Raw genomic sequence first — 27,741 nt, 5'->3', positions numbered from 1 at the left:
AGTTTATATATTTTATATGATACAGTACATGTGTAAGAATGACCGATGTTGTGCCAAAAAATGATCGTCTGCCAAAACTGATTTCCGGTTTTTGCCCTAAACTGATTGCTCGTATTTAACCTGCTATAAATAACTTGTTGGTCTATAATACGTGAAACATATGTTAAATGTTTCCCTCATTAATGATATCAGGTCACCTTGAGCCACCAGCAACATTCCTGTAACAAGGTAGAAGCTGCAATCAGTTTTTGGCACTGACTTTTATATATCCTTTATTTATCCAGTTCAAAAACAATCTTGTTGACATTAGAAATTTATTTTTTAAGCGTAATCTGGTCAAGAGGACAGCAGACAGCGCAACAAATATATCAATTGTACCTACATTATAACCAGAGTTATGAAGATACTTGAACAACAGGTAATTATCGTATATATAAAACCCCTTTGTAAACCATGTTCACCGAAGTCTATTTACCAACATACATACAGATATTAAACATATTACACACGGAAACATTGGAAATCAGTTTTGGCAGGCGAGCACTTTTTTGGCACAACGCCGGCAATAATTCAATTATCCGTGTAATTAGCTAAGTAATTTCTAAATGTGTGTAGATTAAAGGAAATTATTTTACCTGGATATGATTGTCTCTGATGAGCTTAAGCCTGGGTCCATTTTAAAGTTTTCGCGCTGTGGTGCTAGCGACCAGAAAAACACTCAAGTAAGGGTGGAGTTGAAGGCTAGGAGGCTGTTCACAGCCCATCTGTTATGTTGGATGCTCATTGTTTGTTCAATAAAGTTTCTATGGAGAAAAAAAGGGGGCTGTCCACAGCCGCTCACTTCCTGACTACCCGTCCGTCTAAGGACACTACCTTGTGACGTAGGTAGGTAGTGTCTTTATGAGCATCCTTCCCCTGAATTCGGACACAGCAATTGTCAGTCAGCAATAGAGCTCATTCTGCTTTGTGGACTTGAACACATGTGACATCACTTCCTCGTTGTTTGGGATGCAGCGTTTTATCAAATTAGAGCTGCATGAAAAACAATGAAACAGCTTCTAAAAGATTGACATTAAAGCAAATATAATGTCTGTCACCAAATTCCAGCTGATTCTTCACCAGGACCCTTTGTGATCATGTTTCATACAAACAAAAGTGATACACAACATATGCAGTGCCACATATTTACATGTTTCTATGAGTTTGATAACCAAGCTGTTACCAACATCATGCACCGTGTTCTTGTTCATCATGGGAAAAACACAAGACTAGTTTCAAATGAGGATTGAAGCATTTGCTGTTTATTAGAACACATGCATGTTCAAATGATGAGCTTCTAACAATGAGTGAAACACTAAGAGCATGTGGAGAGTTTCGAAACATCCCATTAAGAAAGAGAAATCAAACATTTGGATTCGTTTTAATGAGCTCAGACTTGTTGAAAATGCAGAGGGGCTGGTTGTGAACTGAGCTTCAGAGAAACACAACATACTGAGATTCACTGTGAAGCTTTGAGTGGAAAAAGACAGAAAAACAACATGTGGATCCTGGAATAATGGGAGTTTCCATCTTTAAAGGACTGAAGAGGAAGAAGTTTACAAGGAATCATTTAGAAGAGTTTAAAAGATTAACTGATTGAATCCATGAATCTGAAAACGTGTTTGTGAGTGAAAGAGACAGACATGTACAGACTGAACTATCTATTCAACAGTCAGAGTGTTTCTCTAACAGGAGACACTCTTTACACTCCACTCAGCACAGGGACACTGAGGCACCATACCAGAGTCTAAATCCAGGATATAGAGTTTCAGTGAATGTGGTGTTGAAGGTGTGGAGGTGGATCAGAGTGTCAGAGGAGACTCTGTAGAAGGACAGAGTGCCAGCAGGACAGTCCACATATACTGCTACTCTTTTAGAGACAGAGGAGGAGGAGGAGGATGTGAATTTGTTATCGTAACAGACACAAATAGGACCATTGTTAGTGCAGTACAATCTCCAGGAATTATCATTTTGTCCAAACATACATTCATTACTGCCACCTTTCCTTCTGATTCTTCTGTAACTCACTGATATAGTAACCTCTCCTCTCCACTCGACCTCCCAGTAACAGCGACCAGTCAGACCATTTCTACACAGCAGCTGTTCATAAACATTAAATCTGTCTGGATGATCAGGATATGACTGAACCTCCCCCACATGTGTCACCTTCCTGTTGTTGTCAGACAGTTGGAGCTTTGTGTACACTGTGTTTGTGTCGATTGTGAGTTGACAGGAATCTGATGGAGAGAACAAACACAATCCAGCTGCAGTTATTGAGCCATCATCTGTTCATTGATTGACACTTTGATGATGACTCCTGACATGATGAAGATGGTTGAATGTGTGCTTTGTTTTCATGAATCACATTAAAAACACACTTACACTTCCTCAGACCTGGTCTCAACCATTGGACTCCAGCAGGCTCCACCCTGAAAGGAGGAGGGGGGTCAGAGCAGCACAGTCAGCATGCACACATGGACATTACATGGCTCTCATACACACACTGTTACACACTGATAAAGGAACAGTCCAATATTTTTACAAACACACTTCAATCCATACTTGGATCAAACTGCTGATCTATTTGTTCTTTGAATAATTTGTTGGACGTGACAATAAATTCTTACATTCAAAGCATGGCTCCACTATTTTAGTGCTTCAGTTTATTCAAAATAAGAAGACCATTTTAAATTAAGAGTATATTTTCTGTCCATGATTACTACAACTTTGGTAAGCTACGAAGCCACACCGCTTGATGGATTGTCAGAGCATTACGGCTACCGTAGTCAGGAGCCTGGCGGAATAATCTGGGTTCAAAACTCCATCTGCTTCAGGTCCCAAAGTGAAACAAACACTGCGACATCACTGAGAGTTAAAAATTGTGTAAATTCTTTCATCTTTAATAAAATGATCAGCGTTGCTGCTTTACCAGGTGTAACAACCATGTTGACAGAGATTTCTGGAAAAATATCAAACGTACAGCTCTGCTATCACTTCCAACATAAATGAAAACAGAAACCTACACAGCAGTGCTGTTTGTAGGGTTACTGAAGTTGGACTAGCTGGTTTCTACTTACAAATGTTCGCTATCATCAATCTTTATATTACAAAAAAGGGCCATAAGGATAATCCATAAAACTGGTTACAGAGATCATACAAATCCACTATTCTTAAAATCAAAAATTCTAAAATTCACAGATCTGGTTCATTTTCTCACTGCACAAATTATATATAAAGCAATAAATAACCTGCTTCCTGACAATATTCTAAAAATGTTTTCTAAAAGGGAATGGTGATACAATTTGAGGGGGGAATTAAATTTAAAACATCCTCGTATCCGTACAACATTAAAAAGTTTTTGCATCTCTGTGTGTGGAGTGAAGCTGTGGAACAGACTAAGTAAAGATATGAAGCAATGTCCGAGCATGGCGCAGTTTAAAAAGCGGTTTAAGGATGTGGTTTTTACAGGGTACAGGGAAAAGGTAGAGATTTGATAGGGTGTTCTTGTCTAATATTTTCATGTGTGTGCGGGTGCACTGGTATGTTGGTATGGGTATATATATATATTTGTAGGTTGTGTATCCTTTGAGGTGTTAATGGGGTTATTGAAAATGTGTATATGTGCGTATGTGTATATACGTATGTATGGATAGATAGAAACATATATGTATATATATAAAAAAAAATGAATAATTTAAAAAAAAAAAAAAAAATACACATGACATATAATGTAATTGCAAGGAGGTATTTCTGTAGTCTATTGCAGCGGTCCCCAACCCCCGGGCCTCGGACCGGTACGTGAGTCGTTTGGTACCGGGCCGTGAGAGTTGAGGCTCAGGGGTGAAATGTATAGTTTTCAGGGTTTTTATCGGTTTTCAGCGTTATTTTGTTATCGTTTTTATCGTTTACTCGGTTTTCCTTGGTCTTTTCACGTGTGTTATGAATAAATTTTCTTTTTTTCGGTACCGGTACTAGTTTTATTTCGTTGTATTTATCCGCGACACCTTAAAGGCCGGTCCATGAAAATATTGTCGGGCATAAACCGGTCCGTGGCGCAAAAAAGGTTGGGGACCGCTGGTCTATTGATTACTAGATAGTGGAAAAGGGGTGGGATTAAATAAGCTTATGCTTCTTCCTGCTCCTTTTGAACATGAAAGTTATTTGGAGTTGTGGTTGCTCGTTTTCCTTTTGTTTTGCTTTGTTCATTTGTCTCTTTTAATTCTATTTTGTTGTACTTTTTCAACATGTTCAAAATAAAGATTCAATCAATCAATCAATCACTAGCGACACAGCTATGTTAGCATAGCATAAACACAGTGAAGCTGGAGGATGAACCCTAACTTTTTTCCACTCAATCAAAGTTCTCGATGGTTTTTGACAAATGCAATCATGTGCAAAGATGCTGTAAATGGACCAAACTTCAGTCGGGAGAACAACGGAGATAATCCATCCACAATACGAGGTTACTTATTAATATAAGATAACCTTTATTAGTACCACAAGTGGGAAAATTTTTTTGTTACAGCAGAAAGTGGACAGTGCAAAGTTACATAGCAAAAATATCTCCTGCCACTGAGTGAACACATTGGATGGTTCAGTTAAGGACAGCTGGTTTATTCTCCCGGCATCTGTTTCTCTGGTATAACTATTCAGGTGGTTAACTGTATTTAACTGTATAACTATATATATATGTAGTAACTGTAACTGTATGGCTGTAATTTGTTGGAATTTGTCAGGTTTATATTTCTTACGCCCCTCTTTCTTCATCACACCTTTCTGGAGGAAGCAGAAAGGTGTGATGAAGATAGTACCTTTCTTAAAGAAATATAATTTGTTAAAACTCTCTGCACAATTATAAAGATATCTACCAAAATAGTGAAAGAAAATACATTTATCATTACTCGTAGAAAAGTTACTGCAGTACACCAAAATAAATTTATATTTTGACTTTTTTTTTTGCCATGATGCCAGGTCTCTCTTGGAAATGAGATTTTTAATCTCAATGACATTTTTTACCTGGATAAATAAAGGAAGGTTGCCGGTTCCGGGCGGATGACTGAACGTGTAAAGCGCTTTGGGGTCCTTAGGGACTAAATAAAGCGCTATACAATTACAGGCCATTTACCATTTTTAATAATAATAATAAATAACTAATTATTTATTAATTAATTAATTTTGTTATGTTTGATCATTTCTTTTAACTATTTACCGTTCTTATTCAAAATTAATGAAAAATGGTTAACATAATGTTGATTATTAGCTCAGTGAAGGAAACAGGAAATGTTTCCAGCTCTTCCTCCTCTATCAGACATTCTTCATACCTGAGAATGTCCAGTCTCCAGCCTGGATCCTTCAGTCCAGCCGACAGCAGCTTCATTCCTAAGTCTCCTGGATGATTGTAGCTCAGGTCCAGCTCTCTCAGATGGGAGGGGTTGGAGCTCAGAGCTGAGGCCAGAGAAGTACAGCCTTCCTCTGTGATCAGACAGCCTGACAGACTGCAGACACAATCCATGTGTTAAACACTTCATTTTAACTTAAAAAAAGTGACAGCACACACCTGATAATGCCACTTGTGTGAACTTTAATAATACACGTCTAGGTCATTTCATCTCAAAATAGCTAATGTTTAGAACATTTTCTGCTCAACTAGCTCCAATTTGCATAAAAATTTTATGGCCCAAAGTTTTAGCATGTATAATGAGCGCTATGGATCTAAAGAGATGTCTGGCAGTAGCAATTCTACATGGCTGTATTTGTACATACTGCTCAAATAAATGAATGAAAGCAACCACGTAATGCATGCTCAGTAATCCAGGTAAGTAAATCTGGGCACGTGTGCCAGCTGGGTTAACTGATGGCACAACCATAGCTGGACTGGCCATCTGGCATACCGGGGCGATTTTTCATTGGTTTTTATGGGCCATTTTTTTGTTGTTGTTTTTGTTTTTTTGCTCGTGTTTTGTTTTTGTAGCGTTATAAACAATAAAAGGTGGTGGACTGGCTAGATGCTGGCCGATGTGTAAAAATAACTCAGTTGTTTGGTGGTGGCAATGGCGGAGCTTCCACAGAGGCCAGCATGTGGATGAGAGAAAGGGAAGGCAGGAGGAGCCGAGACCCGAGGCGACCGCCAGTCCGAGTGTCAGGTGAACTTGAACTGAACTTCAGGTAAGAAGTTATGACCTGCAGTCTATCTGGGTCAGATCTAAACCAAGTTTAGGTGGAGTTTATTTTCGTTGTTCTGACTTTTTACCGTCAGTTACAATAACTCGTACTGCGTACTAGCTAGCATGACGAAGTTTCTATACAGCTGGGTGGGTGCTATGTTACTGATAGTGAACTTTATTTTATTCATAAGATTAGTTAGTAGAGTTGCCAACTATTTAGTAAAAAACGGAATCGTCTCGTATTCAGAGAAAATATTACGCGTTTCGTATTGAGCTGAAAAGGAGCACAGTTTGTCCCGTACTTCAGCTAGGATGGAAAAAGACACCAAGCTGAAGTTATTCTCTGTCTTTACGCTGTCAGCTACCTGTTCTTCTCTCATTCTCTCCCCTCTCTCTCCTTTTGCTACTTGAATCATGAAACTGATAAATGATCAGCTGATCGGCTTTCCTCTCTTGTTTATCTCCCACTTTGCGCCAGAAAGAGGAAACAAGCTGATGCCATGCTAAACAATAGCAGTACGTTTAAGCTTGATCAGCTCTTGTTTAGCACGGCATTTAATATAACTTTCTAATATCAGCTGATGTTTGCTGGAGCCACAGCTGTAAAAGCTGCTGGTCATGATATCGGTTTGGATATGTGGTGAGAGGGAAACATGAAGATGAAACCTGGAGATGTCCTTACTGAATCATCAGAGCTAAACGGGTGATGGAGAAACAGGTTTACCTTTTAGGTGACATGAATGAGTTAACCCTTTAAGACCTACCATAGAACCAAGGCCGCCAGAGCTTACTTTATTTTTTTACATGCTGTAGTGCCATTTTTGGGAGCATTTCAAGTTGCTATACATCAATACAGCTGTTATAGCCCATATTTTAATAATATGTATGCATTAAGTCCATAGTAACTACATAAATTGCAAAAAAGTGCAATAAACTACAAAAAAATTGAAAATCGTTTTTGTTTTTTTACATATATTTCTACTTGGAGAAATTTAAGAGGCTTATCCCTCAAAACTTTAAATACAAAAAAGTTGCAGTATCTTCATTTTTTTTTTTTTTGAGATACACCAATTTTTATATACTGCAGAAAAAACGAAAAACAATCCTATGATGCAAATTTGCAAAGAAAACAGCATGTGCATTAAAATAAACTATTTTAAGCAGTGCAATTTGAGTTCTAAGCATCCCAGCAACTATTCAGAAAAGCATAAAGTCAAACATGACTTATAAAAACACCAGTAAAGGCTTTTAAGGCCTACAAGTAAAAAACGACATTATCCGCGAAAAATGACGTCACTTCCGGTTTCGGGCAGGTAATGGCGGACATGCGATCGTTTGCGCTGACGTCTCTTTCAATGTGGGAAGTGTTACGAACAGCTGATCGGATCGGCAAAGTGTGTTTCTGGAATATTATGTTTTTGTTCCTGCAAGCGCTTTTTATGCAATTTTTGCAAAGCTTTATGTGGAAGGAAACTGTGACTTAGGACAAGCTGATGGCATAAGATGTAAGTACAAGTCCTCTGGTTTCATATGCAAAAAAAATTATTGTGCTAGCTTACATGGTTCTGGTTCTACAGGGATTTAAAAATAGTTACGCAAAACGGAGCGTGCCCGCTCCGATCGGCTCTAAAGGGTTAAAGTTATGAACTGCTTCTGAGAGACAAATAACACCAGGATCCTTTTTTTATGTAGCGGACAGCTGGAAACTGTGCAGGGGTGGGTCTAGCAAAGTTTTGCCAGGAGGCCAGGTAAGGCGTTAACAGGGAAAAGAGGGCACAAAGAAATACCTTTCTTTCTTATTCTGATTTAAAATATCTTGCTTTTGATAAATAATTATCTGTGTCTTACAAGCAAAGTTTTTATCTGATATAAAATGTATAGAAATTGTACATATACCAACAAGACAGTGCACATCACTGTCACAACAGCGTTTGTTTTCATTCAAAGGCTTTATGGCTTTTCCTGTAATACCTGGGGGGCCGGTCTCTAGTCAAAATGCCCAGGCCGATTTTTTTTTTGTCCCAGTCAAGCCCTGGGCACGACGCGCAGTGAATTAATCTGAGAAGATGCATTAAAAAATAAATGGCAAGGCCAGCGGTGCACATCGCAAATTAGGTTGCATAGACACATTAGTTGTGCCGCTTCTTAATGACGGTATCTTATCTAACAACCCCAACTACCAGATTCATTTGTTATTGGCTAAAAATAACTTCACCCTACCGGTAAGAGGGACGTTGCTAGCTGGCAGCTTTATCAAGTGGTTTTGAAATTTCCACATTCTGACACTTCAAATGCTTCAGGAGCTTTCTGTCAGTGCAGCATCAGCAGCGCGGAAATACACGGATACATCCGTAGACTCGAGACAGAATTCACAATGTGTTTTTGGGACTTTCAGGTCTATGAAACAATGTTTTCTTTTGTAATCAAACCAGAAAGCTTTAATGAGCAGCTGGATTTGTCTCACATTAACTGGCTGGACACAGGACAGGGACAAACAGTATTTCACAGTTGTTTATGTTTTTAAACCCATTTTGCACAAAGAGGCATGTTTTGAAAAATGTATTGATAGCAATGTTCAATATTATTACACAGGAAAAAAACAACTACTTGTAAAATAATTACACCGTTATGCCTCTGCCAGTAACTGCATGTGTATATATAAGCGTGTAAAACCTGAAGATAGTGCGAACATTTTTCTTGTAAAACAAAGGGGGGCCTAGCTAAAAAAAAGTTTGGGAACCACTGGGTTATGGTCAGTGTCACTTCTGGTATCATGAGGCGCTATCTAGACCCAAGGATTGTACAGGTAGTCCACCACAACAATATGTGCCACTGCAAAAGGCTTTGTTAGTAACATAAAATCATGAATGAGAACCACAGCGAGAAAATGAAGATTGGTTGGGGATGGGTCTTCCAGTATGACATTGACCCAAACATACCTCCAAAGAAACATAGAGAGGATAAATATGAAGCATATAAAGCCATGGAGTGGCCTAGCCATTCTCCAGTTGATGCTTTGAGTTACAAACAGCAGGTAGAAAACCTCAAGGATTGAGGGACATAAAATAAAATATATATATATATTTTTGTTTATACTCACTCTTTCAAATAGATGCAAGTAAAACACAGCAGAAAATAAATAAAATCAAAGACTAGCAGTCCTGTTGCTCTATTTTACCTTTGTCAAGCAGGAGTGGGGTAGGCGGAGGTTTGCCCTGATGCAGGTGTGCCGCAGCGGTCAGTTGAAGAATCCGCGAGTTTCTCTGTGAATTTCCCATTACGTCGTAGCTACTCGGTGCTTGCTTCGAAGTTTAGGGGGGGGGTTTTTCGCTGTAAAAAGAAGTTTTCTTCCCACACACAACGGACACTAATGTTTTTGTCACTTTTTATGGAATCAAACTCAAAGTAAGGTCAGTACTTCCACGCTTCAAATGCTGCACGCTCATACTCTCTCCCGCACTCGATATATGATCCATTGTTGATCTGCACACAGCTGTTGTCACGAACGTCGCACTCGCTTACGTCACTGTCATGAGACATTCTCGCAAAAAAAAGAAATCACGGTTTTAGTAACGCAGTAACGCAGCGTTGCTACAGAAAATTAACGGTAATCTAATTACAGTTTCTGCAATAGTAATCCCTTACTTTACTCGTTACTTTAAAAAAGTAATCGGATTACAGTAACTCGTAACGCGTTACTGTCGGAGTATTGTCGCCTCCCTGAGTGGTAACGTGTTTGTTAATCTCTGCGATGTGCACTTTGGCCAACCCATGTTTTGGATTTTGCCTGCTTACCTGTTGTCCTGTATCCTTAGCCGGATCCATCACCCGCTTGCCTGTCAGCTGCTCGTGAAGCTGTGTTTCCGGGATCACTACAGAGATCAATCTCATCTTTACCTTCGCATCCCGGAGATTCTCGCCCGACACACAGAGTGTGTGTCAGCCCCCTTCCCTGGTTTCCCTCTGTTTATTTATCATTGTACACAATCTCCCACACTGTGTAAATAATCCAGACACTGTAACTAAAGAGCACTTTCTGCATTCCCTGTGCTTCTGTGCGTTCTGCCATAGAGTCAGTTCGTTCAGCCTAACAGAGTGAGCCAGTTTCTCTCCTGAGTTGTGTGCAAAAATGGTAACAAGAGACATCATAAAAAGTGTTTGCCCACAAACGTTTCTCAACAAAGTACTAAGTCATGTTTTGATTTGGGATCACACACTTGTTTCCCTTGATGAAATGTAAATAAAGTTATGACTTCTATGACGTGTTTTTTTTTCTGCATTTTTGGTTAATATTCCATCTCTGTGAAAATGAAACCGCTATAAAAATAAAATTTGCTGATTTACAAATATTTAAACAGACTTACAAATTCAGAAAGGAATTAATTATTTTTGCTTGTATCCAATGGAATATTTAAAAAGGTGCCATCTATTTGAAGTAGGTTTGTAATATCAACAGTTATTGAAGCTTTTTTCATCATTGGTGAAAAATTCATTAGCACTGTTGAACCCTAAATCTCAGAACTGACCAGGATATGAAATGTTTTTTTTGTTTTTACCCACAAATCTGAATATGAAATAATAATGAAAAAAATTAAATAACACATTAATTGCAAACTATATAAAGATTAGCTGTGTGTATAATAATGATTGGGGCGACCATGGCTCAGGGGTTTGGGAAGTGTATCTGTAACCGGAAGGTCGCTGGTTCGATCCCTGGGCTCTCTGTTCTGGTCGTTGTGTCCTTGGGCAAGACACTTTACCCTACCGCCTACTGGTGTTGGCCAGATTGCGCGATATGGCAGCCTCGCTTCTGTCAGTCTGCCCCAGGGCAGCTGTGGCTACAACTGTAGCTGCCTCCACCAGTGTGTGAATGTGAGAGTGAATGAATAGTGGCATTGTAAAGCGCTTTGGGTGCCTTGAAAAGCGCTATATAAAACCAATCCATTATTATTATTTTCATTATTAAAAAAAATAAGTGTCTGAACACTGACCTGAGAATTTCCAGTCTACAACGAGGACTTTCCAGTCCTGCAGAGAAAAGCTTCACTCCTGAATCCTTAAGGTCATTGTTACTCAGGTCCAGCTCTCTCAGTGTGGAACATTGAGAGCTAAGAAGTGAGGACAGAGTTCGACAACTTCTGTTTGTCAGGTTACAGCCACCCAGTCTGAAAGACAGTATTTTTTTTAATCAAAATAAATCGCTTTAGTCATTAAACACAGACACACAAGAAAATATAATATCATGTTCCCATCATGAGCTAAAATGGCTTGTTTCAGAGGTTGGCTCCACTTTGAAGCCACCCTCCATAATGGCCCACTTTCTTTAATTTGCCAGTTTCAGGAAGCATTGTGCAGGGAAATATTCAGTACTTGTGAGCTGAGCCTCGATTCTTGAAATATTACATTCATGACATGTTTGTTGTGGCTCACGGTCTTGGATTTAGTGTTCTGAACCAGTAAGTTTCAAACAGTTTATTTACAGCATAAAAAGTAATAATATAACTATAACCACTACTTACAGATATTAGAATAACCTTAAAATTAGGAGAAGAGCAAAATGATAACATGATGTGCAAAGTACTTGGAAAGGAATCCAGTGTGCATTTTTTAAATATATCGCAGGTGTGTTATCATAACATAATTGATTGTGGGGTCACCAACAGTGTTGGGCAAGTTACTTTGAAAAAGTAATTCATTATAGTTACTAGTTACTTCTTCAAAAAAGTAACTGAGTTAGTAACTGAGTTACAATATTCTAAAAGTAATTAATTACTTGAAAAGTAACTATTGCGTTACTTTAAAAAAACGTTTCTCTGCGGTCCAGGGTATAAATTCCCATTTTTAACTACTTTTGATTTTCCCTCCACATTTTACCTTTAAAAACTGTTTACTTTGCCTTGTTTGGTATGTCCTTATACCAAATATATCCTTTTCAGCACAACCTCACGTGTCTGAATTTACAGTTATGTTTTCATTTTGACATACTGTATTAACACAATTGATCTAAAATCAGACAAAAAACATAAAATCAGAGTAGAAAAAGTTATATTTTTTACTGTAACAACCACAAACATGTTTAATGAATCATATTTCATAACTTTAAATGCAAATATAAATTGTCAGTTTTAAAATCCTATGTACAAGTTTTGCAAACAACAAAGTGAACCATCCCAGCCTTGCCGTAATGGTCTATTTGATCCACCTTTTATTGTTTATTTTATTTATTTTTATTTTCACGTGCTAGATATGGGACAGACTTGAATCAGGAAAAGAAAAGGGAGAAAGGAAGAGGGGGAAAAAACAGCGAAGAGGAGGGACGGGAATAAAGGGCAAAAAAACCAAAAACCAACTAAATAAGCAGACAAAAAAATACATCTATCAATCACCTGGATCACCTGTTGAGAAAGAAAAAAGAAAACAAGCAGAAGAAAACGAGAGCAATACAATAAACAACATCACAATGATCTATGGGAATATAACAGTAAATACTAAATATTAAACATTATTGTGCAGCACATAAGACCGACAGCGCACAGTGTGCTTTGAGGTAGGAGCCAAAAAGGGTGTAGTTTGTGTGTGTGAGCACCCGTGTGTACACCTGTGAGCATGAACGCGCTTGTTTTTAAAAGGTTCCTTCATGTAATGATCTGCTAGAGGGTGTGGGGGGCCACAGCCCCGTCCACCAGGGCATGAAGCAGGTATGGAGGAGATCAAGAATCCAGACATCCAGAGACCCTCAGAACACAAGAGACCAAGGAAGACCAACAGAGGGGCAGCCGCGCCACTATCCCAGAAAGAGCTGAGGAGAGTCCCAGATGAGGGCTCACTCAGCAGCCGCGGAGCAGAAGCCAGGGGGGGTTGCAGTGACGTGCCTGTGAGCTCCGCCGGCAGCCAGCTGCGCCAGAGTGACCGAGCCCCAGGCCGAGAGGCCGAGGGCACCCCATCCCCGAAGTGGCCCGAGCGAGCCCCAGGCTCCAGGCCCCGACAAGAAGCCACCAAGGAGTGAGCCGGTGTGTACCTGGACGCCCATCCCCGGACACAAAGAACCACCAACGCACCGATGTCTGAGGGCGTCTGCCACTGGCAGGGGAAGTGGTGGGGGAGATAGGCCTCCATACCTTAGAGGGCCTGAGATGTCCCCAGAGAGGTGGCGTCTGATACCCAACCTGACATATAGACACAGACATACAGGCACACACAGATACAAACATCCATTCCCACCTTCATGCTCTCATAAGCACTTACTCCACACTCAACCAACGTGGAGACAGACATAGAGAGACACTGTACACACAATCACACTCCCCAAGCGTACTCTAAGAACCGGGTCTAGGTACCCTTGCCCCTGGAGGGGGAAACTGCACCCAGACCCAGGTGGTGTTACCCTTTTCCCTGCGGTGGGGAGAAGCAGACCGCCCCGACTCCGCAGCAGCAGGGACGCCCCACACTCCAGACCCCAGTTGGATGGCCAACTCCTCCTCCTGGCCCACCGCTCCAGCAGGTCGCAGAGAACGGGGGTGTGTGAAGACTCCAAACCTCCCTCCGCCCGCTCATATGTAGTGTTGATGCATGTGTGTTCTAAGGTGCATTTAAAACCCAGGAGGACATGGAGCTACCTGCCAGAGAGCAGCAGGTAAGCGCATAGCCCCTCCGGGTATATATCACCTAGTTGCTTTGTCAAGTGGTCATGTGATTGGCTTACCACAACTACTTTATTTTTCCTCAGTCAAACAGCAGCACTCATGCGATTGTTTTGCCCCCTAAGCTCCAGGTGTTTGTGACAGTGATCGTGATTACCGTCCGCGGGAGCGCGCAGCTGCTTAAAGCTGTAGCGTCCAGATTACTTACAGCTACTTCCTGCAGCTGATATAAGATGTGGTAAGCTGAACACAGCTTCAACCGTCTGTTTGTTTAAAAATAGTAACGGACCGCGTTTTCTTGTTAGTAACTGTAATGGCGTTGTAATGATAGGAATAGTAATTAGTTAGATTACTCATTACTGAAAAAAGTAACGCCATTAATAACGCCGTTACTCCCATCACTGGTCACCAATCAGGTTACAAGGTTGATCATACTCAAATAGTCCAACTACAAAAGGAAGGAAGATATTTTTGTTGCATGAAGTCTGTGATAGACCCCAGCATACTGCCAAAAGGGACTGACACAAAGAGATTATGTTTGGGGTGGAACGGGTCCACAATTCTCTTCTTTGCCCATATCAGTGTTCTGGAGGTGTTCAGCTCTTAGAGGGAAGGTGGACTGCACCCAATCACCTTCTCAGCAGAAGAATTCGCATGCTGCAATGTGTCCATATTCTTGGCAGTCACAGCACCATGCCAGTTAGTCATAGAGGAGAAGAGAAGAGGAGTAGGAGTGCACTATAGATGATTTTAGCTGGTTGAATGTCTTCAGTTGCAACAGAAAGTACATCCTCTGCTGGACTTTCTTGATAAAAGACAACAGGAAGATGAAGTCTGCTGGGGGTGCTTTCATTCTGAAGTTATGTTACGTTCTTTGTCTAGACGTGTATCGAACGCAACAAGAAATTGGCCCACTCCCGCTCCACCAAAGCAAGAACCCAAACAATAGTATCTTCTAAAATGCTAAGCAGCCATTTATTTTCTTCAGCAGTGAGCAGTGCCAAAAATAACAAACAAAACTCCCTAATGGTCCCTACGCTTTCCTACACAAAATGAAAACCAAACAAAAGACAATTGACTTACCTAACTTTCTACATGAAAAACAGGAGAAAACTTAATCAACAAAAATGGCTTCTCATGCCTACTAGGCTGCTGCAGTGAACAATATATACAAGGTGAACAAAAATACTCAATTGCTACTTTACAAATCTATTTACAGCTATTTACAAAACTAAGATACCAACACCAGACACATACACACACGGTTATACTTGCAACTCACTCTGCACAGACACTCTATCAAAAAAAAACAAATCAAAAGCTCATGCTATTTGTTGGATGGTGGAGGCTAGTAGAGAGGGGGCCAGGTGGCTGTCATCTGGTAGCTAAATACTGGAGGTGATTAGCCAATTATCCAATCCAAGGACAGGAAGAGACTCCACCCAACTACTCAGCAGGCACGCCCAGGTGTCCAACTCCTAAAAGAGAAAGGGGAAAAAACCCACAGCCATCCTCTGGTGGGAGGAGTCACGCATAAAACAAAACACTGACAACATTGGATCGTAACATTTCCCGCTTCAGCCTTCCGTCTTCGGGTTCAAATCCCGGACGAACCCCAGGGACCATTAGGGAGTTTTGTTTGTTATTTTTGGCACTGCTCACTGCTGAAGAAAATAAATGGCTGCTTAGCATTTTAGAAGATACTATTGTTTGGGTTCTTGCTTTGGTGGAGCGGGAGTGGGCCAATTTCTTGTTGCGTTCGATACACGTCTAGACAAAGAACGTAACATAAATGGGGGCTCGTCCATCCTTTTTTTTTTTCATTGGGTTGGCTTGGAGTGTAGGCTCTTTCGCTCTTTATTCTTTATTCGTTGCCGTTGTCGCTGGTGGGTTACCTGTGTTCTTGGTTAGTTCGTCTGTCTTCGCTGGAGGGTCCGAGGGACCGCTTCAGCCTTCCGTCTCAGCTGGAGGGTCCGAGGGACCGCTTCAGCCTTCCATTCAGCTAGAGGGTCCGAGGGGCCCGTCCGGCCTTCGTCTGTCTTCGCTGGAGGGTCCGAGGGACCGCTTCAGCATTCCGTCTTCGCTGGAGGGTCCGAGGGACCGCTTCAGCCTTCCGTTTTCGCTGGAGGGTCCGAGGGACCGCTTCAGCCTTCCGTCTTCGCTGGAGGGTCCGAGGGACCGGTTCAGCCTTCCGTCTTCGCTGGAGGGTCCAAGGGACCGGTTCAGCCTTCCGTTTCAGCTGGAGGGTCCGAGGGGCCCGTCCAGCCTTCGTCTGTCTTCGCTGGAGGGTCAGAGGGACCGCTTCAGCAGCCTGCTCCGGCTGGAGGGCTCGAGGGGCCCGTCCAGCCATCAGCGTCGCCTGCAGAACAGCAACCAGTGCCTTATGCGCTGGTCCTTACTCCTCCAGGACTTCAACATTGACATCCGGTACAAAAAGGGCTTAGAGAACGTCATGGCTGATGTCCTCTCTAGGTCATGAATCAAACATTTCATTTGGGGTTAAATGTTTGATTTTTGGGTGGGGGGAAATGTTACGATCCAATGTTGTCAGTGTTTTGTTTTATGCGTGACTCCTCCCACCAGAGGATAGCTGTGGGTTTTTTCCCCTTTCTCTTTTAGGAGTTGGACACCTGGGCGTGCCTGCTGAGTAGTTGGGTGGAGTCTCTTCCTGTCCTTGGATCGGATAATTGGCTAATCACCTCCAGTATTTAGCTACCAGATGACAGCCACCTGGCCCCCTCTCTACTAGCCTCCACCATCCAACAAATAGCATGAGCTTTTGATTTGTTTTTTTTTGATAGAGTGTCTGTGCAGAGTGAGTTGCAAGTATAACCGTGTGTGTATGTGTCTGGTGTTGGTATCTTAGTTTTGTAAATAGCTGTAAATAGATTTGTAAAGTAGCAATTGAGTATTTTTGTTCACCTTGTATATATTGTTCACTGCAGCAGCCTAGTAGGCATGAGAAGCCATTTTTGTTGATTAAGTTTTCTCCTGTTTTTCATGTAGAAAGTTAGGTAAGTCAATTGTCTTTTGTTTGGTTTTCATTTTGTGTAGGAAAGCGTAGGGACCATTAGGGAGTTTTGTTTGTTATTTTTGGCACTGCTCACTGCTGAAGAAAATAAATGGCTGCTTAGCATTTTAGAAGATACTATTGTTTGGGTTCTTGCTTTGGTGGAGCGGGAGTGGGCCAATTTCTTGTTGCGTTCGATACACGTCTAGACAAAGAACGTAACAGTTAACAATCTCCATAGTTTTGACAGCACCGAGCTCCAGGCTGTTATCTTGGTGCAGGTAAGGGGTGAGGGTGTTGTCATCTGCAAACTTTGGGAGGTTGACAGACAGGGGCTGGAAATACGGCTGTTGGTATACATGGAGAAGAGCAGGGGAGAAGGTGCAAATGCCTGTCCAGTGTGATGGAAACTTCTAGTTTATTCTTATGTTTAGAATTAAGTGCTTAGAATTTCCACTGTAGAATTTTGTATAGCATTTTGTTTCTTAGGTGAAGGATCTGATGTAGCATGCTTAACTATGTAGAAGGATAAAATTCCCAGAAAGACCAGTGCCATGTGCTTCCTGGAACAAAGATAGTGGTAGTTTTTTATTTGTAGGCCTTAAAAGCCTTTACTGGTGTTTTTATAAGTCATGTTTGACTTTATGCTTTTCTGAATAGTTGCTGGGATGATTAGAACTCAAATTGCACTGCTGGAAATAGTTTATTTTGATGCACCTGCTGTTTTCTTTGCAAATTTGCATCATAGGATTGTTTTTCGTTTTTCCTGCAGTATATAAAAATTGGTGTATCTCAAAAATAAAACTAGACACTCAAAATAAATTTCCTGTTGTTGTAAACTATTTTTTGCAACTTTTTTGTATTTAAAGTTTTGAGGGATAAACCTCTTAAATTTCTTCAAGTAGAAATTTATGTAAAAAAAACAAAAACGATTTTTAATTTTTTTGTAGTTTATTGCACTTTTTTGCAATTTATGTCGTTACTATGGACTTAATGCATAAATATTATTAAAATATGGGCTATAACAGTTGTATTGATGTATAGGAACTTGAAATGCTCCCAAAAATGGCACTACAGCATGTAAAAATATAAAGTAAGCTCTGGCGGACTTGGTTCTATGGTAGGTCTTAATGGGTTAACAGGGCGATCGAGCTTCGGTCTGCGCTGGATCATTGTGTGAAGCACGGTAGAGCAGCGCGGATGGTTTTTGTGGCAGTTACGTTGATCTGAGGATTGTTTAGTTACTCCGTGTGTGTTTGTGTGTTTGCCACCAGGACGGAAACGGAGAGAGAGAGAGATCACGGGAGCTGGACTGCCACTTGGGATTACTGTTTGGAAGGAGTTGCTACGTGTGTTTTCACTTCACGGCCACGAGCACTGCTAGGAGGAAAAGGAGGAGACCACACCTGGGCACCCATCACTATATATATGTAATTGAACTGTTGCACCTTTACCGCACTGTAAATAAATCCACTGTCTTCTCCCAAAGGAGTCCTGCATAGAGTCCTCTTTTCTACACCTACCCTGACACAAACCTAATGTATCATTTATCTTTTAATTAATTACTTTATCTATCTTTAATTGTTTTGTCCTAGTGTGTTGTCAATTTGAATCAGCATTTAAATAAATTACAGTATAGGCAAAATATTTACTTACAGAGCTTTGTTGGAGGCTTTGACCACTGGCAGCAGCCTCAGAAGAGCCTCCTCTGAAGCAGAGTATTTCTTCAGGTCAAACACATCCAGATCTTCTTCTGATGACAGTAAGATGAAGACCAGAGCTGACCACTGAGCAGGAGACAGTTCATCTGTGGAGAGACTTCCTGATCTCAGGGACTGTTGGATCTTCTTCACTAGAGAACAATCATTCAGTTCATTCAGACAGTGGAACAGATTGATGCTTTTCTCTGCAGACAGATTCTCACTGAGCTTCTCCTTGATGTACTGGACTGTTTCCTGATTGGTCTGTGAGCTACTTCCTGTCAGTGTCAGCAGACCTCGTAGGAGAGTCTGATTGGTCTGCAGTGAAAGACCCAGGAGGAAGCGGAGGAACAAGTCCAGGTGTCCATTTGGACTCTGTAAGGTCTTGTTCACAGCACTCTGGTGGATTGATTGGAGTTTTAGTTTGTTAAATAATTTAGATTTCTTGGAGGTTGATTGTTGTTCTTCCAGCAGATTGAGTCCAGAGTTGATGAAGGTCAGATGGACATGAAGAGCAGCCAGAAACTCCTGAACACTCAGATGGATGAAGCAGAACACCTTGTCCTGGTACAGTCCTCTCTCCTCTTTAAAGATCTGTGTGAACACTCCTGAGTACACTGAGGCTGCTCTGATATCGATGCCACACTCTGTCAGGTCTGATTCATAGAAGATCAGGTTTCCTTTCTGCAGCTGATCAAAAGCCAGTTTTCCCAGAGACTCCATCATCTTCCTGCTCTCTGGACTCCAGTGTGCATCTGTCTCAGCTCCTCCATCATACTTGACCTTCTTCACTTTGGTCTGAACCACCAGGAAGTGGATGTACATCTCAGTCAGGGTCTTGGGCAGCTGTCCTCCCTCTCTGGTTTCCAGCACATCCTCAAGAACTGTAGCAGTGATCCAGCAGAAGACTGGGATGTGACACATGATGTGGAGGCTTCGTGATGTCTTGATGTGGGAGATGATCCTGCTGGCCTGCATCTTATCTCTGAATCTTGTCCAGAAATACTCCTCCTTCTGTGGGTCAGTGAACCCTCTGATCTCTGTCACCATGTTAACCCAGCAAGGAGGGATCTGATTGGCTGCTGCAGGTCGTGTGGTTATCCAGAGGCGAGCAGAGGGAAGCAGTTTCCCCCTGATGAGGTTTATCAGCAGCACATCCACTGAGGTGGACTTTCTAGGGTCAGTTAGGATTGTAGTTTTGTGGAAGTCCAGAGGAAGTCGACACTCATCCAGACCATCAAAGATGAACACAACCTGGAAGTCTTCAAAGCTGCAGATTCCTGCTTTTTTGGTTTCAGTAAAGAAGTGATGAACAAGTTCCACCAAGCTGAACTTTTCTTCTTTCAGCACATTCAGCTCTCTGAAAGTGAATGGAAATATGAACTGGATGTCCTGGTTGGCTTTGTCTTCAGCCCAGTCCAGGGTGTATTTCTGTGTTAAGACTGTTTTCCCAATGCCAGCCACTCCCTTTGTCAGCACTGTTCTGATTGGTTCATCTCTTCCAGGTGAGGCTTTAAAGACGTCTTCTTGTCTGATTGTTGTTTCTGGTCTGTGTGGTTTCCTGGATGCTGTTTCAATCTGTCTGACCTCATGTTCATCATTGACCTCTGCAGTCCCTCCCTCTGTGATGTAGAGCTCTGTGTAGATCTGATTCAGAAGGGTTGGGTTTCCTGCTTTAGCGATCCCCTCAAACACATACTGGAACTTCTTCTTCAGAGTAGATTTAAGTTCATTTTGGCTCCAATGGGAGTCCGTAATGAAAGTTTCTAAAATAACAACGGATAGAAATAGTCATTCATGGAAACATCAAATGCATGTTTTAATTACAAGTTGGTCTGTTACAAAGAAATTCAAATTTAGTCAGCATCTTAAATCCTCACATAAATCTTACTGCTCTTTAGAAGGTCAGCGAGTTCATCGTGCTTCATTTTCCTTAGAAAGTCTTGTGTAATGTCCACAAAAGCCTCTCTGCTGCTCCTCTCCTCACCCCTCTTTGGACTCTCTAACTGTTCTGGATAATCATAGGTTAGAAGCTTCTGGATGTTCTTAAGTTCAATTTTCACAAAAGTGATGATGATGTCCTCCAGCATCTGGAACAGAATAGTATATGAGTACCTTAGTCACCTATAAACATTCATTGGTTAAAAAGTGAAAGAACATAGGAAAAAAAAACCAAAACAAAGCAGAACACAAGAAACCAGGATCAAAGAAAAAAAAAAACTCTGGACAGAGATACATGTGTGTATTAAAAAGAAGATAATGGAGAGGAAAACCTCAGTGCATCATGGGGAATCCATCAGCAGCTTTAGCTTATAAAGAATAACCTAAATAGGAAATGGTTTTAAATCAGCTGCCCTAATTATTAATGGGAAGCTGGAAATTTGAAGACTAATCCTAAAGTTAGAGATCATGTCTTTTTCCTGAATCCAAACATGGAGCTGGTTCCAAAGGAGAGGATTCTAGTATCTGTGGGTTCTGCCTCAATTCTACTTTTGAAAAATTTAGGAACCATAAGTAAGCCTACAGTATGAGAGCGAAGAGCTCAGTTAGGATAAGTAGGTACTATGATTTCTGATATCCAGGTCTTGTCAAGGCGATGCGTCAGTTTACTCGAGAAAAATTGATTTTATACCATATAACAGACTTTATTGTAACTCTCGACAGAGCTATGATCATGGGCATTGATTAAACTGTACCCACAATCCTTCAGTGAAATGTAAACACTGGGCTATATAAAAAAATAAATGTAAAAAAACAAACAAACAAATAAAAACATCAGAAACATATCGATATCAGCACTGCACCTGTCCAAAGTGAGACAGATGCCATTTCAAAAGATCACGTTTTCAGTGTTTTCCAGTTATCATCGTAGCACACATAATTTACTTCCAACACGTGCATCAGTTGATAGATAACATGTAAAATTAGTCACTGGTACAGATAAAACAGCATTGTCCAACATTGTTTTGTCCTGCACAGCTGCAATTTTTATAGTTTGTTTTACACAGTGTTGAGTTGTGCTTCCAATTTGTCCCACCAACAGTACTAGAAAAGTAGTAGTTTCATATGGACCATTACCTCTGAGGGCCAAAAGGATCAGCTATAAATCTCACATAAGGCAGACCTCTAACTTTTGTTTTTAGGACAGCTGGCTCTGCTTCTCAAACCACAATTTAGTAGAGAAAGTAGTTGTACATGTACAGACCATAAATATGGAGTCCAGCTGTGTTTGATGCTGCTGGGGAGACTGACCACTGGGAACCTCTGAGCTCTGCTGGTCCACTCTGTGGAGGAACAATGAGGAATATGACTAATGACAGATGAGTAAAACCAGATGTCCTACAAAAACCACTCCCACCTGGCTCTCAGAAGGTTCTTTGTGGTTTATGAAACCAAGACATGTTAGTAGCTTCCTCTATTCTCACCAGTGCTCTTATTATCTTAACAAAAACAACACACAGCTCATGGTCTCCATCCAAACCCCCAGAATAAAATCTGACCATCAATTTTTGTTTCCTTGCTCTGTTGTGTGAAAATCTTTTTAAAACGTACTGTTATAAAAACATATGTACATATTTGAACAGCACTTAAATACTTTGGAACACAAGTTTTAAATCTGTTTTAGATATTAAGACTCAGATTCATTTAAAAAAAAAAATCAGTCAAGACAAGTCAGGGTCCACAGCTCTCCCCTGAACCCATGAAGCAAGAACCCTGGGAAATGGTCTTCACTCAAATTACAGGTTTCACATAGTTCAGTCACTAATTGTGAAATAATGATTAAAATATTGCTGGTGTGACTGATGGAATTAAATAGAGGTCAATGTTAAGTCTAATTGGTGAATGTTGTCATTGGGTTTCTTAAATTTGTACAGTCTTGGTTCAAGCAGTAGGATCAAAGCCATTCCGTTGATCCTGACCACCTCTCCAGCCACTCTGTGCTTGGGGAGGTAGATATATTTTTTATTTATTTATTTATTTATTTTTTATTGTAGATAAAGATCTGTTTCTTGTGTTGTAAGCTTCCTGCTTTTATGATCCTTTTGGTGAGCAGGAAGTCATGCATACAGAGACACATGCATACAGAGAGACACACACACACACACACACACATTTTTGCACATGCATATACGTGCTTACACATACACACATATAGTGCCTTGTCTTAGAACCATTGGGGGGTTTTACGGTTGGAGGTGCTTTTGCTGTGATGTGTATTGTAACAGTTTGTCAATAAATAGCTGCGAGGGAAGCTGCTCTTTGAAGGACTTTGGGCTGGAGTCAGGTGAGGAGCGTGAGCTCCAAGAGCTGGTTCTTGACCAAAACTTCCCTCGCTAGCGGGTTGAAGATGTTCTGTTACGTCTTGTTTTGCTCATGATGAATAAGTCTAAAAACTAGCGGGGCTTGTGGAAACACAGACCCAACAGTCAACACATGCTAGAAAACACCATGTCAGAGAAGACTGATAAATTTAAATGTTTTACATTTCTAGTACGATGTCACAAAAGACATCAACCTGTCTGGTATTGGTGTAAATTATTTTCATTGCTTGGCCTCTTGTATAAACTGTTTGTGTTGCTCTGATACTAAAACTGCTCCAAAGTGATGTTTGTTGTGTCAGTCTGTGTTTTAATATATTTCCATCTGTAACTGTGTTACGCTGAGTAACTCAAAGGAACTAATGCCCAGGCTCGACTACAACTATGCTCTGCCATGGGATTTACACAAGTGTGTTATAAATGTTATAATATTTAAATATTATTTAGAACTCTGAGTGCTTGCTAGAGAACATATTAGGACTGTTTTATAGTCTTTAAACTGGACGTTTTATCAATTTTTATGTCATTTTAAAACCGTTTTACTGATTTTTAAAGTATTTCACAGCATGTTCTGGGATCGATGTCTTACCTAATGCATGAACCAGTTCACAGTTGAAGTCTTAATGAATTATTGCTCCTTGATTTGGTACATAAACATACTTCATCTTTGAATGACTTTATATTTAAGATTCACAGGATGTTTTAGTGCAACTACAAATAAGGACATTACAGACCAAGATTAAATACAAGGCATCATGCTTCACAGTAGTGTATGAAGTGCAATAAGAGGTAAAAACAAAGTGAAATACATCCATAAAGTACACATACACAGTGTGTGTCTGAGCCCCACACAGCTGAATATGACTGATTTATGTTTTCTTGTTCACCACAAGCCAATTTGGCGAAACTGTCAGGGAACTTAGACATCAACAGTTCCTAAAAATAAAAAGACTGTTCTCTGTATTCACATGAATCACTCCTAATAACACTCTTATTCTCCTTTAGCTTCGGTTGAATGCTGAAGAAATCGTGTAAGACTGATCAAACACTGTCAACAGCCAATCAGCTCTCTGAAAAAAGCAGCACAAAAAAAAAAAAAAAAAAAAAAACTCCAGGGAATGATCACAGTTCATGAAACTGATCAAGAATTTAAGATAGTGATTGTGATGGAAATGTATTTTCCTTATGTACTAATCACTTGTTTTAACAACATCACTTTGTCACTTAGTTATAGACACATAGGACAGCACCACACGTGTCGGTATGCTTTATTGCAGGTGTTCTACACACACAGCGGGTCATTCTACGTTCATGGGAGATGTTAAACAGATGGTGAGACTAGAGCAGGGCGATATGGCCAAAAATATTTGTCACGATATACATTTGAAAATTTGCGATAACGATATAACTGACGATATAATTGATGTGATATAATTTTTTATGTGCATTAAAGCTATATAAACATTTAACAGTGCAAATGCAAATTCCTTGCTGAAAGTTTAACCAAAAGGCATTTCCAGTAGAAATGGGCTGACATATCCTGAGCATAACCATGTATAATATCCACTGAAGTTAAAAAGAGGTGCTTTGCTACATTAAACTGCAGTGTGCCAAATAAAAAAAGTCAAACACTATTTTTCAGACCACAAGCTGCACGGGATTATAAGGCACATTAAGCGAAACAAAGCAGTCAGATAAATCAAACTTTATTCAACTCATTGTTCTTGCTTCCTCCACTTCTGTACCATTGATTCATTAATGCTGTATTCTATCACAGCTGCTCTATTCCCATGTTGTTGCAGTATATTAATAACTAACCTCGTATTGTGGATGGATTATCTCAGTTGTTCTCCTGACTGAAGTTTGGTCCGTTTACAGCATCCTGCCATTCGATTGCATTTGTCTCTAACCATCAGGAACCTTCACGTTAACTTTTATCGAGTGGAAAAAAGTTAGCGTTCATCCTCCAGCTTCACTGTGCTAATGTTATGCTAACATAGCTGTGTCGCTAGCAATCACGTAGCACATCATTATATACCAAGTAGTCCAACTTCAGTAACCCTACAAACGCCACTGCTGTTTAGTTTTCTGTCTTCATTTATGTTGGAAGTGACAGCAGAGCTGTACATTTTAATTAGTTTCAAAAATCTCTCAGTCAGAACATGGTATGTCATGTTTAGGTGGAAACTAGCGAGCTCACTTCCTGTTAACTTGTAACTCCGTTAAATTTAATAAATTCTGTTTTCATGGATGCCTGGATGTTAAACTTCATTGTTACACCTGGTAAAGCAGCAACGCTTAACATTTTATTAAAGATGAAAGAATTTAGACAGTTTTACAGTTTTTAACTCTCAGCGATGCCGCAGATTTTGTTTGACTTTGGGACCTAAAGAGACGGAGTTTAGAATCCAGATTAATCCCAGATTTACAAGCCCCTTAGTCCGACAAATACGGCAATAACGACGGCCCGCTTGCATGTTCTACAAAAGAATGTGCTTTGGTGTGTATCTGACGGACAAACACCAACCCAGTTTCACATCACTGAAGTTGCATTTTTACAAACCAATTCTGGTTCACCCGTTTCACTCAACGACCCGCTTTCTCCCTTCTCATTCTCCGTGCTTTTTCGGCCATGTGCGTATGAAAACAAAGGCACTGCACATGCGTGTTTTACCCATAATCGCGATATTTCATTTTCTTATCGTTGCCTAACGTTGTACCGGTATTACCATGAATGGTATAATATGGCCCAGCCCTAGGTGAGACTCTTTCTTTTATCAGGGAGGAGGAAGGAGGGAGGATTAGGGAGGTAAAAGAAAGGCTCCTCTGTTTGAAGGAAAGGGTTGAAGGATGAGCTGAGCGCATCTTTCAACCCTGAGCTGGGAGGTACAGGGCTACATGATGTGCTGTGGAATTTTTCTTTTTCTCTGAATTTTGTCACTTCATATATAAGACATGAATGGGCAACAGCCCTCTTTAAAGACCACTTTAACAAGAGCACTCTCTCTGTGCTACAGGATGTGATTAAACCCACTTTGAAAAGGTTATTTGAAACTTTCACAACACTATCAAAGCAGCATCCACGTGGAGTCATGCTCACTAAACTATTTGTCCTCCTCCATCCAGCAACACCTGAAACACCTGAGTGGAAGTTCCTCCCAACATTCACAAACATGTTTTTTTTTTTTTAAATTTTGTTTAAACAATTGATTTACACTTTCTGTAAATTCAATAAACTTCATTTCACTTCTCAAATATCACTGTGTGTGTCTCTTATATCATCGGTCCCCAACCCCCGGGCCTCGGACCGGTACCGGTCCGTGAGTCGTTTGGTACCGGGCCGCGAGAGTTGAGGCTCAGGGGTGAAATGTATGGTTTTCAGGGTTTTTATCGGTTTTCAGCGTTATTTTGTTATCGTTTTTATCGTTTACTCGGTTTTCCTTGCTCTTTTCACGTGTGTTATGAATAAATCTTTTTTTTCGGTACCGGTACTAGTTTTGTTTTGTTGTATTTATCCGCGACACCTTAAGGCCGGTCCGTGAAAATAATGTCGGGCATAAACCGGTCCGTGGCGCAAAAAAGGTTGGGGACCGCTGTCCTATATGATATATTTAACTGACATTTTTTATTGTAACAACCAATGATTTACACAGGAAAATAATGACTATTAACAAGGTTGTCCAAACCTTGCACCCCACTGTATATCCAACAACATCAAGCAGTTAAATCAAAGGGTTCATGTTACTAACAGCTCACCTCTCTGCAGCAGACAGAGGCTGGGCTTTAAAATTAATTACTGCGCCTTTAGACCCATCACTCCTTAGGGACACACAGCTGGGTTCAGGTTCATGTTTGCGTTTAGTTCCTCGTTTCTTCCTGTGAATAATGATGGAGCAGTGATGTGAGAGCTGAGCTGTGACATGGAGAAGAGTCATGGACAGTTAGAGATGGTCATCTCACCTCTGCGCTTTGGTCTGGCTCTCATGTTCCCCACACAGAGTGGTTTTAGAGGGAGGGACTCCCTCCTCTCTGTCCTCACACTGATCCATGCTGCTCAATTCACATCAGCTCACACACACTTTCTTCCTTCACCTGCAGAGGAAACACAAATCATTCATGTGCACATCAACTGAGAGCTGCAGAGGTCGTGTCTGATGTGTTGGACTAACATCCATCTGAGACACAGCTTTCATCAGTTCACTACAAAACGTGTTACAGAGCCGAGTTCAGCCTCCAAATCCTCCATTACTGTAGTCCTACAAAGCAGCAGGTCAAACATGGCTGCAGAGAGCAGCTTTATGTCAATGTCAACAATGTCCAGGACCAAGCTGACTGCTTACAGACAGTTCATACTCTAACTGCTAGGTGCTCTGCTAGCTAATGTTAAAGGTGAAGGTGTCCCTGTGTCTCTAACATCCTCTGAGTTTTGGGATGGTGAATGAAAGAGTTTTATGCAGTTCCAGCAGAGACGCCAAAACACGGCAGTGATTGTATCTAAACAGACAAACATGAACCAAATGCAGTGAAGCTGCTTTTTGTCTGAGTGTAATCAAATGTCTGTTATGTCAAACAGGAAGTGATCACAAGTCTCCAAAAGTCCCTGAATCCTGAAACACTGAGAACATGGTGGTCATTGGGGTTAACATGGCAAGATGGTTCCTGTGTCTGGCTGTTCCGCTGCCTTTGCCCGTGTGTTTGTTTACTTTACATATTGTGTACGTATTTTTGCTACAGTTTTGTCCAGCATCACCTCCCTCTGCATTTATGATCGTCATGTGTAACCCAGTTCCTAAAATCATGAAAGAAAAAGTAAAACATTTAAATTTCAACATTGTTCATTGTTCCTGTTCTTACTGTCCTAGTTTGATG

At 40.8% G+C, this 27,741-nt stretch overlaps 1 protein-coding gene across 8 annotated transcripts in view; it reads right to left on the bottom strand.

Annotated features, from left to right (window-relative positions):
- Window positions 1-1,279: 1,279 nt before the first annotated feature.
- The window catches only part of LOC146363647 (stonustoxin subunit beta-like), a 33,625-nt gene continuing 7,163 nt past the window's right edge, over window positions 1,280-27,741 (bottom strand). For 5 of the 8 annotated variants that reach the window (XM_084918756.1, XM_084918753.1, XM_084918754.1 and 2 more), the window contains 9 exons: window positions 26,833-26,964; window positions 26,629-26,748; window positions 21,759-21,837; window positions 20,445-20,643; window positions 18,510-20,319; window positions 11,195-11,368; window positions 5,361-5,534; window positions 2,422-2,468; window positions 1,280-2,276 (listed from right to left, as the gene is read on the bottom strand). In XM_084918756.1, the coding sequence (XP_084774882.1) occupies window positions 1,753-2,276; window positions 2,422-2,468; window positions 5,361-5,534; window positions 11,195-11,368; window positions 18,510-20,319; window positions 20,445-20,643; window positions 21,759-21,837; window positions 26,629-26,748; window positions 26,833-26,921 (3,216 nt within the window). In that variant the 5' untranslated portion in view covers window positions 26,922-26,964 and the 3' untranslated portion in view covers window positions 1,280-1,752. The other 3 variants (XM_084918760.1, XM_084918758.1, XM_084918761.1) reach the window with 2 other exon arrangements.

Source organism: Perissodus microlepis, chromosome 22 (genome assembly GCF_051167445.1).
Source record: "Perissodus microlepis isolate ML-2025 ecotype Zambia chromosome 22, ASM5116744v1, whole genome shotgun sequence".
NCBI classification, from domain to species: domain Eukaryota; kingdom Metazoa; phylum Chordata; class Actinopteri; order Cichliformes; family Cichlidae; genus Perissodus; species Perissodus microlepis.
Note: the sequence above shows the minus strand (reverse complement) of the source record. Positions and strands in the feature narration are given on the sequence as shown.